Source organism: Falco biarmicus, chromosome 1, assembly GCF_023638135.1.
Source record: "Falco biarmicus isolate bFalBia1 chromosome 1, bFalBia1.pri, whole genome shotgun sequence".
Lineage (NCBI taxonomy): Eukaryota > Metazoa > Chordata > Aves > Falconiformes > Falconidae > Falco > Falco biarmicus.
This window is the reverse complement of record NC_079288.1, coordinates 89,287,818-89,300,836: the sequence shown is the minus strand read 5'-3', so window position 1 is coordinate 89,300,836 and position 13,019 is coordinate 89,287,818. Positions and strand designations below refer to the sequence as shown.

General features: G+C 63.1%; 2 protein-coding genes and 2 non-coding genes across 13 annotated transcripts in view; all 4 read left to right on the top strand.

Moving 5' to 3' along the window:
* Positions 1-8,446, top strand: part of DCTN1 (dynactin subunit 1) — an 84,656-nt gene extending 76,210 nt beyond the window's left edge. For 7 of the 10 annotated variants that reach the window (XM_056345615.1, XM_056345604.1, XM_056345585.1 and 4 more), the window contains 11 exons: positions 242-403; positions 752-883; positions 1,157-1,285; positions 1,687-1,829; positions 2,398-2,564; positions 4,309-4,323; positions 4,940-5,073; positions 6,241-6,430; positions 7,241-7,317; positions 7,733-7,822; positions 7,968-8,446. In XM_056345615.1, coding sequence (XP_056201590.1) covers positions 242-403; positions 752-883; positions 1,157-1,285; positions 1,687-1,829; positions 2,398-2,564; positions 4,309-4,323; positions 4,940-5,073; positions 6,241-6,430; positions 7,241-7,317; positions 7,733-7,822; positions 7,968-8,105 — 1,377 coding nt within the window. In that variant the 3' untranslated portion in view covers positions 8,106-8,446. The remainder of the gene's footprint in view (positions 1-241; positions 404-751; positions 884-1,156; positions 1,286-1,686; positions 1,830-2,397; positions 2,565-4,308; positions 4,324-4,939; positions 5,074-6,240; positions 6,431-7,240; positions 7,318-7,732; positions 7,823-7,967) is intronic. The other 3 variants (XM_056345624.1, XM_056345594.1, XM_056345671.1) reach the window with 1 other exon arrangement.
* A 398-nt stretch (positions 8,447-8,844) lies between these two features.
* On the top strand, positions 8,845-12,854 carry NOP56 (NOP56 ribonucleoprotein). The gene is made up of 12 exons (XM_056345407.1): positions 8,845-8,869; positions 9,079-9,168; positions 9,310-9,424; positions 9,504-9,665; positions 9,783-9,981; positions 10,213-10,400; positions 10,539-10,690; positions 10,882-10,982; positions 11,299-11,447; positions 11,632-11,753; positions 11,936-12,070; positions 12,273-12,854. Exons 1-12 carry the CDS (start codon positions 8,867-8,869, stop codon positions 12,501-12,503), a joined length of 1,647 nt encoding a protein of 548 aa, XP_056201382.1. The 5' UTR covers positions 8,845-8,866; the 3' UTR covers positions 12,504-12,854.
* LOC130143971 (small nucleolar RNA SNORD56) lies at positions 11,488-11,558 on the top strand. The gene has a single exon (XR_008819957.1). It is a non-coding gene; the product is annotated as a small nucleolar RNA SNORD56 (small nucleolar RNA).
* Positions 11,790-11,858, top strand: LOC130143970 (small nucleolar RNA SNORD57). Its single transcript, XR_008819956.1, has one exon. It is a non-coding gene; the product is annotated as a small nucleolar RNA SNORD57 (small nucleolar RNA).
* Positions 12,855-13,019: the final 165 nt, after the last annotated feature.

Below are 13,019 nucleotides of genomic sequence, written 5' to 3'. Positions count from 1 at the left end.
GATGGAGACATGGGCTTCGTAACCTACTTTTCTCCAGTCTTCAGTTTCTTTTTATCTTTTCTGGTGTTTCCCATCTTCCTAGTGATGCTTCAGCAGCAAGTTACAGTCCTAGCAGCCGTTGAGACTAGGCTGAGGCCAGCGTTGTGCAGCCAGGAGCTTCCCCAGCGCCAGGGGAGCGAGCTGGAATGCAGCCCGTTTGTCTGTGCCTTTCTCAACCATCCTGCTTCTGCCCCACTTCCAGGTGTCGGACACGCTGCTGGACTGCCGCAAGCACCTAACATGGGTGGTGGCTGTGCTGCAGGAGGTGGCCGCTGCTGGGGCGCAGATGATTGCTCCTCTGGCAGAGAACGAGGGGCTGCAGGCAGTGAAGCTGGAGGATCTGGCCTTCAAAGCAAGCGAGCAGGTGGGAAATCCCTTTCCGGACTGCTCCCCCTTCCCTGCTGCAGCGCGGCGCAGCCGGGACCCATCTCACTCCAGTGTTACGGACCTGCCCTTGAGCAGCTCTGGATGGGAGAGCCTTGTGGAGGCTGGGAATGAACTCCTGGGAATATGGCCAAATGCCAAAATGCCAAAGACTTTGTGTTCACCTGCTCTGTGCTGTCATTCCCCCCGGCTGGCTTTGCTCCGCAGCCACGCAAAGGGACTGCAGCCTCAAGGCCTGTGGCATGTTGTGGGGAGTCAGGAGGGGGCTGTAGTGGGGGCTGTCAGCCCAGCCCGCAGCTACCTGCCACTTTCTTCCCATGCTTTGCAGATTTATGGCATGCAGGGCATCAACCCCTATGAGTGTCTGCGTCAGTCTTGCAGCATCCTCATTGCAACCATGAACAAGATGGCCACAGCGATGCAGGAGGGAGAATACGACGCGGATAGGCCACAGTCCAAGGTGGGCTTCAGCTGGGGCAGGGGCCTCGGGCACAGCAGGAGCATCCGAGCTGCTCTGTAATCTCCCACGGTCCTGCTGTGCCCTCCCCTGGCAGGAGACTGGCTTCTGGGTGCGATGTGGGGCAGAGAGCTGTGGAGGTGCAGCAGCTGCCTGCAGGATTTGGGGAGGCTGGGAACGGTCATTCCCCTTCTTGCCGCATGGACCCATCTGCAGTTACTGGAATTCTGCATAAAATACTGATTTTGTATCTTGTTCCTCTGGTCTCCGTTGCAGCCCACCCCACCTGCTGACCTACGGGCAGCAGCTCTTCGGGCAGAGATCACTGATGCTGAAGGGCTGGGGCTTAAGCTGGAGGACAGGGAGACAGTCATCAAAGAACTGAAAAAGTCCCTCAAGATCAAGGTAAGCAGTTCTTCGGTTGATCTCTGCCTTCCTGGCTGGTCAGTGAAAAGATGTTTGCTGCTGTAATGGTCGTGTTCGTGCTCCAGGTGATTTGTTGCATGTGGAGCCAATGGTCCCGAGTCCCAGGCAGATCTTCTCCTGGAAATACCCTTCCAGCTGCCAGGGAGGTGCTGCCTGCCTGGTACCTCCCTGCCAGGGACTGGCCTGGCCTTTCCCCCATGCCATTCTGCGACGGCGAGTAGTGGTGCTGGGTGCCTGTGCCTGGGTGCCAAGCGTAGGCACAGTGTGGGTAGGAGCTGTGATTTCTGTGCGGGCTCCCACCAGGCACTGCAAGGAGCTTCTCCTCGTGCCCGCTATCCCCAGGCCCTGGAGCTCTCTGAATTTCTTTCCTGCTGCTCCAGGGCGAGGAGCTCAGTGAAGCAAATGTGCGGCTCAGCCTCCTGGAGAAGAAGCTGGACAGTGCATCCAAGGATGCAGATGACCGTGTGGAAAAGATACAGACAAAGCTGGATGAGACCCAGACGCTGCTCAAAAAGAAAGAGAAGTAAGTGTGAGAGGGGGCTGCTGTTGGAGGGTCTCTGGTGAGGAGTGGACAGCTGGTGGTCCTTTGGGCTGACTGGGAGGACTTGTGGGTTAGTGGAGGATCCACAGGGGAACCAGCATATTTTAATGGTGCGTGGCAGAGCTCAGGCTGGCAGAGGGTCCTGGGAAAGGTCCTGTTCAAATGCTCTTGTGGAAAGGGCTGTTGTCCCGGCATGTTCTTACCACCATTACTGTGCTCCACATGCCTCTTGCCACAAGTGTGTTGGCAGAGCGACTGGTGGAGGAGCAGGGAGGTGCAGCCTGCAGGGCGGAGGGAGGACTGCCTGGTGGTGTGAAAGCTGGGCAAAACAGCTGAGGAGACGCTGTGTTCGTATGGATAAACACTTCCTTTGTGTGCTGTGCTGCGGTCTGCAGTGGAGGCTGGTGGCGCTCCAGCTTCTGGGTCAGCAGGTTTGGGCTTGAAGCAGGATGCGTGGCAAAGCCAGGAGCTCTTGGGTCCTGGACTGCTTGCCTCTTTCCTTTGGAGGAGCGTCTCCGGGTACACCTGTGACTCTGTGTGCTCTTCCCAGGGAGTTTGAGGAGACCATGGATGCTCTTCAGGCAGATATCGATCAGCTGGAATCAGAGAAAGTGGAGCTGAAGCAGCGCTTGAACAACCAGTCAAAGCGAACCATTGAGGGCCTGCGCGGCGCCCCTGCCTCCGGAGTGGCCTCCATCGTGTCTGGCATTGCCGGAGGTGCGTAACCAGCGTCCCCAGAGCGCTCAAACACTTCTGCAGCTGGTGTGGGGCATGTGCAGGCTGGAAAGGGAGCCTGGGATGTCCTCCCGACATGGAGCCCGGGAGCTGTCGGGGGGGATACCCTGCGGTGCCTGCCTGGGAGCTCAGGCTGCCGGCAGGAGCTTGGGAACATGCTCTGACAGCCAGCCGTGCTGCCTGCCAGCCCTCCCACGGCGAGCCAGAGCCCCCCCTGCGCTGGCAGCGGAGAGGGCAGGGGGCATGCAGGCTGTAATGATTTTGGGGGTGTGGGGAGCGCCGGCAGCTCCCCAGTGCTGTCTAGCAGTTCCCTGCTCAGGTGGGCAGGGCAGCGGCGGCACCCCTGTGGAGCTAGCCTGGGTGTCCCTGTGGGGGGCCCTTGGTGGCGGGGCACCCCGCTCTGGCTGCTGTAGCACCCAGTCTGTGGGCCCATCCTCCCACTGGGATGCTCCCATGGCCCTGATACTCCCATGGCGACACAGTGGTGTGCGCCTGCCAGCTGGCATGTCCTTGCTGCAGGCAGTACCCACCTGTGCTGCTGCTCCTCTCCAAGGCAGGGCAGGCAGGTTAATGTAAAATCAGTGCAAGATGAGAATCAAGCCGTTTTGGCCACATGTGAGGATAGACTGACTATTTCTTTCTGTTTTAGTCTCTGCTAATGGTGGTAAGTGAGCCTCAAGAAAACTGGATGCTTTAATTTGGAAAAAAAAAATTTCCTTCAGTGTCTGGAGCTCAGGTTTTTCAACTTTTTTTTCAGACCTGAGGCTGCAGGTCCTCGCACCGGCTAGCTGGGGTGTTAGCGCTTTCCTTGTCACTCTGGAGGAAAAGTCCTGCAAAAACTGCTGGTGTCAGAAGCAGGTCTTCCGCATCTTTGTCAGGAGCTCTGGCTGTAGGATAGCCACAGAACTGAGAGCTCGGGTGTCCTTCAGGACCGTGACCAGGGTGGCTGTGGAGTAGCCTGGCCCTCTGGCCCCAGCGTGGCAGGGATCCAGTGGGTGCCTGATCCTTTTCACCTGATTTGGGTCAGGTGTACCTGGATACAGCCTGGCTGCTGGTATCCAGCAGCTTCTGGCCCTATTGGAGCTGCGGCCTCTCGCTGAGTCACTGTGGCCACATGCTCTGGCTCCTGGGGACACTGGCAGCGTGTTCTCACTCCCAAACAGCATATGCAGCGCCGTGAGCATGGTGCCGGCACCAGCCTGCTCACCAGCTCTGGATTTCAGAGAAGGGAGCTGGGGGCACAGGGAGTGCGTCCCGGAGGCACCCCAGCTCTCAGGGGTGCAGTGCACAGCGGGTGCAGCGGGGCAGCCTGCGGGTGCTGCTCCTCTGCCCCTGCGCAGGGGGGCTCAGGCAGAGCAGCTTGGAGCAGGTCAGCGTGGGCCACCAGGCCTCGGGGCACGCAGCAGGGTGGGGCTGTCATGGGCCAGCTCTGCAGGAGCCGCACCATGGGTGCATGCCTGTCCCGCTCGGGTCACGCATGGCCGCGCTTACAGCCAGGGCTCACTGGCTCCTGGCCAGATCCAGCAGCAGCAGCACACGGAGCCCCACTGCCCCAGCAGGGCCACTGGGATGGTCACTGCTCCCAGGATCAGGGGAATGGGGGTTGGCACAGGACACAGCCATGGCTGACCAGAGCTTCTCTGGCCATGGCTCCTCTCAGACTCAATCCTCGGCTTTAATTCTGCTTCTTCTTGTCTTTCCTCTGGCTCCTCTCCTTGTACTGCAGAGGAACAGCAGAGAGGTACGGTACTGCACCCCAGCATGCCAGTGCTCCCCGCCACCTCCAGCCCCCAGAAGTGCATGCCAGGGGAGGACTAGCGTCCCAAGGCACCCAAGCATGGCCCTGGGACAAGGCTTGGTTTGGGAGCAGGGGGAAGGATGCAGGTCCTGCTCAAGGGCAGCACTTGGCTCAGAGGCCAAGCAGCCTGTGGCGCAGGGGAGCTCGAAGCTGGTGTGCACCTGGACAGCACCAGGAGCCCAGGAAGGGAGTGATGAGCATGAAACCCCTACAGGTGCAGGGTGGTGCGACTCCCGCAGCGGAGAGATGGGTCCCCACAGTGCCCTGGCACAGCCCCACATCTTTGGGAAGTGGGCACTGGGAGTGCCAGGCTGCTGAGGAGACATGTGGGGGTGAGGTGCTGCCCCAGCCTGCTAGCATCTTGGCCTTCTCCATGGGAGGTGCCGCATGTCGGTGACGGCTCCATCAGTGTGTAGGCACACATGGGCAGGCCCTGCTTCCCCCTGTGCTGCAGGCACTCATCCCTTTGCTGAGTCTGTCTGCATGTCCAGCACTGCTCTAGCAGTCCTGCTCCACGCTCACATGTGACGTTGCTGATGCTGTTCGTGCCTGTCCGCAGGTGTAGGTGCCGGCCAGGTGACAGGAGGTGGCTCAGGACCTGTCCAGGTGAAGGACTCACCTCTTCTTCTCCAGCAAATTGATGCCCTGCAGCTTTCCATCAAGCACCTCAAGAATGAGAACAACCAGCTCAAGGTGAGGTGCAGGGAGGTGTCTCACCCTGTGGCGGGTCCCCGGGCGCCGCCGATGTGCTCCCTCCAGTGCGGCAGAGCAGCTCTGCCCTCTGCACTGTGGGTTTCCTCCAGAAAAGAAACGGGAATGGTAAGAGGCATGTTGGACTCTGCTGTACAAAGTGGGGCTCTGCAAGGAGTCCGGCCAGGGCACAGCTGCACTGTTCCTGTTTCTGCAGCCAGAAGCTCAGGCTGCACCCTAGGAGCATGGCAGCCAGAGGGAAGGGCTGTCCCACGGCGCTGCGGCACTGCTCGGGGGCGTTCATCTCCCTGCATCAGCAGGCTCTGGGCTGGGGGCTTGCCACAGGTTGGCGCCTGCCTTCGGCTGGTGGTCTTGGGCAAAGTTGTGTCCCAGGAGGCCAGGGAGGGTGGTCTGCCTGGGATGTAGTGTACCTGGGATAAGCTGGAGGAAGGGTGCTTAGTCCACCACATCTGGCAATGCTCAGGAGCCACAGCTGTGCTGCGGGGCTCGCAGTGAGCTCTCCACTAGTGACGCGCTTTGAGCCCTTTGGGGAAGGGTCCGAGCGCAGGGTCAGCGGCTGGGAGCTGGAGTGGCTGGCAGTGCCAGTGCTGTAACTGCCGAGCCTTGATCCCACCTTCAGACCAGGGACTCCAGATGCTGGCTGATGCAGGCTGATTAAGGCATTTATTGATTAACGCACTATGAGGGAATTGGCAAAGCAGCAAATAATCTAATTAACCGAACAACATTCCACTAATATTAATTCACAGACACGTAATTATGCAGACTTATGCACAACTGTGAAGCCATTAATGATAGCTCTTACATCTAATGAGTCACACATATGGCTGCTGTTGAGTAACAGTTCTCTAAGTGCTGAGGTGCCAACCTGTTTCCCCGTCCCCAAGCCTCACGTGTGCCCAGCTGGTTGTCCTAGGGCTTTCCTCCAGTGTCCTGCTGCATTTGGGGCATCACTGTTGCCCGTGGGTGCTCCCACCCTTGGAAGATCCAACCTCTGGTGGTTTTGGCTATAGTTTTGTGCCTTTTTTTTTTTTTTTTCCTCCCCTCATTTGGGCTCTTCGTTTTGCTGCCTTTACACCACATTTTCCATGCTCCTTTCCTCCCAAACAAATGCCCTGCCCCTAATGACCTTCTCCCCATTGGTCCCAGGGAGCCCAGATGAAGATGGAGCTGGCCAGCCTGACGCCTCTGCAGGTACCCAAGATGTCCCTCCCCAAGAACAAGCAGGGAGAAGGTCTGGCCACGCACACGCTGTATCGCAAGACCAGCCAGCTCCTGGAAACCCTCTATCAGATGAGCGCCAACGCCAAGGTTGTAGACATGAAGCAGACCAAGTCAAGTAGGTCCTACACAAACCTTCCTTGGCTGAAGCACCTGGGGAGCGGGGGGTGGGGTGGGGTGGGCACAGGCAGCTGCAAGTCAGAGGGAGCTTGGCCCACGGTCTGTGAGCAAGCTCTACATCTTCTCTCTGCCCTGGGGAGGGACTGGCACACACTTCCCGTCTGGCCAGCATCCAGAGCAGGGTTTGCTGCGGGGCAGAGCTCCTGCCTACCCGCTGAGGGCTGCCTGCGAGGGATCTGCTCTGGTGGCACAGGCTTCCCTGTGCAGCAGGGAATGGCCTTGTGCCCGCAAGACATGGCTGTCCCCGTCCCCCTGGCTGCGGGCATCCATGTGTCTGTGGACAGTGTGGCACTGGTTCAGAGCGCAGGGGCTGAAGCTGCTCCCTGGAGTCAGCATGGCTCAGCCTCTTCCCTGCAGCGCTGCTGGGTGAGCTGGGAGCCCCTCACTCCCCAAAACCTCCCACCATAACAAAGAACCTGAGGTGGGCGAGTGCTCTGCGCACACTGTGCGCCCTGCAGCTGTGGCTGGCTGGCCCTCGAGCCCCGAGGGGGACAGATTCCCTCTCCTCCCTCCTCTAAACCTCCCTCCCCTGTGTCGGCATTCGGATGAGCCCGTGCCAGCGGATGAGCCCGTGCCAGCAGCAGGCTGTCAGGGCTGAGCGAGGTGGCCCCGCTGCTCCACAGTGGAGGTGTTCGGGGCAGAGAGCGCTGGATGGGTGCTGGTGCTGCCATTACACCTGCGCAGCCCTGCCCGTGCCTCGCCAGCCCGCAGGGCGCCTGCCTCTCTCATCTCCTGCCATTTTCTGCAGCAAGGAGCTCATCAGCGCGGCTGCTGGAGCAGACGGCCCGCCTGTGGTCCCTCAAAAACAGCATCGACACCCTGAGGGTAAGGCAAGCCCCCCCACGCCAGCTGCAGGCTGCCTTCTGGCTGCTGCTGGGGCGGGAGGGTGGGTGTCCTGGTGGCCCCCCAGGCCCAGCCCTCCTGTCCCCCTGCGTCGTGGGGGGAACAAACTGGCACATCTCAATGTGAGCATCGTCACTGGTGTCCTATGGCACTTCCAGCTGTGACAGCGGGGGTGAGGTGCTGCCCCTTTCCCAAATGAAGCTGGGTTTGAGTCCCGGGGCTGTGGGGCGGTGAGGGGCTTGGCATGGCGGCAAGGGGTTCAGCACGGTAGTGAGGGGCTCAGTGGAGCAGCAAGGGACTTGGTGAGGAGATGAGGGGCTCGGCGGGGTGGAGGGCCTGCGTTTGCCACAGCAGTAGCAAGTTTGGGGGCGACCGTGCCATGCTCTTCCTGCCGCAGGATGACACGATGCGGGAGATGGTCCAGCAGCAGCTGGGCGCCAGCGTATCCACCAACTTCGGCATCTTCCCCTCCTCCTCCTTCCTGAAGGTGAGACCCCCTGGGCTGGGGCAAGAGCCTCCATGCCCCCCCCCCCCCCCCCCCAGTTTGCTCCAGGGTGGTGCGTGGCGGTGGCTGGGGAGGGGGGGCCGCCCCCCCGGGTGTGCCCCCCCCTAAGGTCGCTGTGCCCTTGCAGGCCAAGCAGGAGAAGGAGGAGGGCATGGCCTACTACGGCAAAGTGACCTTCCCCTGCCCGCCGGGGCACAGCCAAGCGCACAGGCTGCTCCTCACCCCTGAGCTGCTCCACAAGCTGCGGGGACACTTCGCCTCCTAAGCCGGGCACGGCCCCCCGCCCCGCACAGACTGCGGCTCGTCGCACCCCTCCGCTGCCTCTCCCCTGCCGGCCCCGGCCGCTGCTCCTCCCCGGCCCCGCGCGTGCGGTGGCAGCCGGAGCTGCTGAACCCCGGGGCGAGCCGGGCCCCCCCCCCGCCCCGCCGCTGTCAGACACTACGGCCGCCGGGACCCCCCTACCGCCGCGGCGGGGCTGCACCGGGGGGGCCGGAGCCCTCCAACCACCCCCCGCCCCGTGGGGCCGCTGCGGGCCGGGGGCTGCGACCCCCCAGCCGCGCGGCCCCCCCGGCACTCGCACTCTCGAATAAAGCTGCCCTGAAGCTGCCCGCGGCCCCGCGCCTTCCTGCGCCGGCACTGGGCCGGGGGGGATGGAGGGCAGGGGCAGGGGGATCCGGGGCGGTGTGGAGACCGGGGGGGCGGTGGGTCCCGCCACGTGCAGCCCCGCCGAAGGTCGGGGCGCGAAACGCGGGACAGGGGCGGAGCGCAGGACGCGCGCGGGCGGCCCCCGTTGGTCAGAGGAGCGGGAAAGGGCGGGAGGCCGAGGCATTGCCTGGGCCTGATTGGAAAAGGAGGCGAAAGGAGGTGGGACCGCGCAGTCCTGTACTTGATTGGCTGGCGGCGCCACCGTTACGGTAGCCTGCGCTGATTGGTGGGGCTTGCCGGGGTGCGGCCGTTGATTGGCCGCGGACGGGAGGGGCGGGCTTCCGGTGCGGCGGTGTCAGTTCCGGCGGCGGCGGCGGCGGGATGGTGAGTGTCCGTGGGGCTGGGCCGCGCCGGCCCCATCCGCCCGCATCGGGCCGGGCCGGGGACCGGGAGGGCCGGAGATGGGCGTGCGGCGGACCGGGGCGCGGCGGGGGCCGGGCTGGGGGTTCCTGTGCCAAGGCGGGGAGGGGGCGGGGGGCGGGCCGGGCCGGGAGCGGGACCAGCGCCAGCCCCGGTGACTGGTGCCGGTGCAGGTGCTGCTGCACGTGCTGTTCGAGCATGCCGCCGGGTACGCGCTGTTCGCCGTGCGGGAGGTGGAGGAGATCAGCCTGCTGCTGCCGCAGGTACGGACCGCCCCGGTCCCCGGCGGGGGGGGCGGGCGATCGGGGGACGAGGGGCGGCTTCGTCCCGCCCGGGGAGAGGGTCGTGCCCTGGGTGCCGCCCCCGTTCCCAGTGGCGGCGGGGTCTGACCGGGCGCCGCGCAGGTGGAGGAGAGCGTCCTTACCGTCGGCAAGTTCCACAACGTGGTGAAGCTGGTGGCGTTCGCCCCCTTCAAGTCGGCGCAGAGCGCGCTGGAGAACATCAACGCCGTCTCCGAGGGTGAGCGGAGGGGGCGGGGGGGGGCACCGGGACTCCCCGCGGGGAACGGCGCGGCCCCGCTGACCCGCCCCTCCCGCAGGGATCCTCCATGAGGACCTGCGGCTGCTGCTGGAGACCTCCATGCCGGCCAAGAAGAAGAAAGCACTGCTGGGGGTGGCCGACGCCAAGATCGGGGCTGCCATCCTGGAGGAGCTGGGCTACCAGTGCCAGACCGGGGGAGTGGTGGCCGAGATCCTGCGGGGTGAGTGCAGGGCGGAGGCAGAGGGGATGCCTCGGTGGGGTGAGTGTGGGGGCAGAGGGGACACCCCGGGTGGGGGGGGAGGGGGGCATGGGCAGTGACCGCTCGGTGCCCCCGCAGGGATCCGCCTGCACTTCCACGCACTGGTGAAGGGCCTGACCGCCCAGTCGGCCTCCAAGGCCCAACTGGGCCTTGGGCACAGCTACTCCCGGGCCAAGGTGAAGTTCAACGTGAACCGTGTGGACAACATGATCATCCAGTCTATCAGCCTGCTGGACCAGCTGGACAAGGACATCAACACCTTCTCCATGCGCGTGCGGTGAGCGGGGCCGGGGGGTGGCAGGGGGCCGGGTTGGGGCACAGGCCCGTCTCCCCACGCTTACCACAGGCAGCTGCCCCTCCGGCTGCCTGTACAGGACGGGGAGGGAGAGCAGCGCCCCGAAGGCGTCCTGGCCTGGTCAGCAGTGCCATGGCTGGAGCCTGCCTGGGGGCCACACGCAGGACGAGGGGTGCGCGAGGGGTGGGCTGTGACACTAACGCTGTCCTGCAGGGAATGGTATGGGTACCACTTCCCCGAGCTGATCAAGATCGTCTCTGAGAACTACACGTACTGCCGGCTGGCCAAGTTCATCGGAAACCGCAAGGAGCTGAGCGAGGAGAGCCTGGAGGGACTGGAGGAGATCGTCATGGACAGCGCCAAGGCCCAGGCCATCCTGGAGGCCTCCCGCTCTTCCATGGGTGAGTGGGGATGGGCTGTGACGGCTCCGCTACCACTTCCTGGGGGGGCTGAGCTGTGGCAGGAGGGGACCTGCCTGTCCTGGGAGGGGGCTTTGGCCACACAGTGGGCATTGCTCAGCCCCTGACTCACCTCTCCAGGGATGGACATCTCCCCGCTCGACCTTATCAACATTGAGAGCTTTTCCAGCCGTGTCATCTCGCTCTCAGAGTACCGCAAGGGCCTGCAGGAATATCTGCGCTCCAAGATGAGCCAGGTGGCTCCCAGCCTCTCAGCCCTCATCGGGGAGGTGGTGAGTGCGAGTGCCTGCGCACCCTGGGCTGCCCCGGGCCATGGAGATGATGTCTGAGTGAATCTGTCAATCCACTGAGTTGTGCTGCTGACACCTTTTACTGCTGATCCCTGTCCCGGGGGGCCGCACACAGCCTGGAGCTGTGCTCGTAGGGGGGGAGCAGCCGTAACACCCACCCTTTTCCTTCCCAGGTGGGTGCCCGCCTCATCTCCCATGCCGGCAGCCTGACAAACCTGGCCAAGTACCCAGCCTCGACGGTGCAGATCCTGGGGGCTGAGAAGGCCCTTTTCAGGTACCACTGCAGGGTGGTCGCGGTGATGGCAGGCCCCTGGGCCGCTGGCTGTGACGTGCTGGGCCTCTGCGGCCTCGCCTGCCTGTGAGCAGCCAGCCCCAGTCTGAGCGACCACCGTAGCTCTGTGTCTTTATGGCGGGGCTGTGCCCCGGGCACCCCGCAGGTTAGCGGGGCAGGGGGGAGGTGGCTGTGCCGCCTGCGGGCGAGAGCCGGGGCTGCTGGTGGAGGAGGGCGGTGGGTGGCAGCTCCAGTCTGGGGGTGCCCTCGGCCCCAGGCACCCCCACACCACCCTGACCGCCGCGCCGGCTGCTTCCAGGGCTCTGAAGACACGAGGGAACACTCCCAAGTACGGGCTTATTTTCCACTCCACCTTCATTGGACGAGCAGCCGCCAAAAACAAGGGGCGCATCTCCCGCTACCTGGCCAACAAGTGCACCATCGCCTCTCGCATCGACTGTTTCTCAGGTGCCCGCAGGGCCGGGGCAGGCGGGGCAGCCAGGCAGCTCTGCCATGATGGGAATATTTTTCGTCAACAGCATCTCACAGTGTGAATGGTGACTCCTGTGGTCTGAGCAGAGCGTGGGGCAGGGGCATCGGGTGCTGGGGTGGGCAGGGTGCTGGGTGCTGAGCCCCTCTCTCATCCCTGCAGAGGTTCCCACCAGTGTCTTCGGGGACAAGCTGCGGGAACAGGTGGAGGAGCGCTTGGCCTTCTATGAGACAGGGGAGCCGCCCCGCAAGAACCTGGAGGTGATGAAGGAGGCCGTGGTGGAGGTGAGGCTGCTGCTGGGGCCAGCCAGGCCCTGCTGTTGGACATGATGTCAAACTGCCGTCCTGACCCACCATGGAGGGAAAAGACTGATTTAATGAGGCTGATCCGACCAGTGCCGCAGGGTGGTGAGGGACGCTGGGCTGGGAACCTTCTGCAGCACTGAGCTCTTGCTCTCCTTCCTCAGGCAAGTGAGGTGGTGGCTGAGGTCAAGAGGAAGCAGGAAAAGAAGGAGAAGAAGAAGAAAAAGCGAGAGAAGCGGCGGCTGGAGGCCTTGGCTGCAGCTGCAGAGGAGGCAGAGAACTCCGTGCTGGAGACACAGGTGAAGGCCGGGGGGTGGTGTGGTGCTGGGAGTGCCTGCGGAGGGGGAGCGTGATGGTCCTGCCTGTCCTGCAGCTGTGCGGGGTTTGTGGGGTGGGGCCCGGGCTCCAGCCTCACAGCAGGGGTGAGGGAGGCAGGATGTGGGGCAGCCGCACAGCTCCCTGGGCCAGGCACAGCTCCTGCCGACTCTGAGCTTCCTTCAGGAGAACGACATCGAGCCCAAGAAGAAGAAAAAGAAGAAGAAGCAGCAGGAGGCCGAATCAGAGCATGAGTTGGAGGCTGTCTCGGAGCCAGAGGAGAATGGGCTGGAGGAAGAGGCCTTGCCCAAGAAGAAAAGGAAACTAACGGTAGAGGCTGACCAGGAGGAGGAAAAGAAGAAAAAGAAGAAGAAGAAGAAGAAGAAGAAGGGAGCCAGGGACTCTGAGGAGGATTAGGGGAGTGGAGCTGGAGCCAGGCCGTACTCCAGCAGCATGGACTCACAGACTGACGGGTCAGCTCAGCATGGCCCCTTGTGGCCACCAGCATTTCATGGCAGCATAACACAACGGAACTGGCGGCACCCCATGGTCTGGGTGAGTCCCTTTGCCCAGGCCAAGGTGCCAGCAGTCCCTGGGGCAGTGCTCTGGCGCGCTGTGCCTATGCAGTGTTGCTTCCTTGTGGCCCCTTCCCGTGGGGTGGCTCAGGCTGCATGTGGCAGCTGTCACTGGGCCATGCCCACAGCTTGCGTGGGGCAGAAACCCACCCCGTGTGACCGGACCTCAATAAAGGGCTGAGGTCATTGTTCATCCTCTTCTGACTTACTGTAGTGCAGACAGGTGCCCAGGATGGGCTGCTGGGCCCTGGCGTGGCCTCACATCCCCTCACCCAGGTGGGAGGTGACGGTGCTGTTCCTGCACTTTCACACTGCCACAGCCATCCTTCCCAGGGGGCGGGGGGGCAAGGAGGGAAGA

Coding starts and splice junctions, on each gene's coding strand:
- NOP56 (XM_056345407.1), top strand. Junction 10,691..10,881: donor CAGCCCTCATCGGGGAGGTG/GTGAGTGCGAGT, acceptor TTTCCTTCCCAG/GTGGGTGCCCGCCTCATCTC. Junction 11,448..11,631: donor TCGCATCGACTGTTTCTCAG/GTGCCCGCAGGG, acceptor TCATCCCTGCAG/AGGTTCCCACCAGTGTCTTC.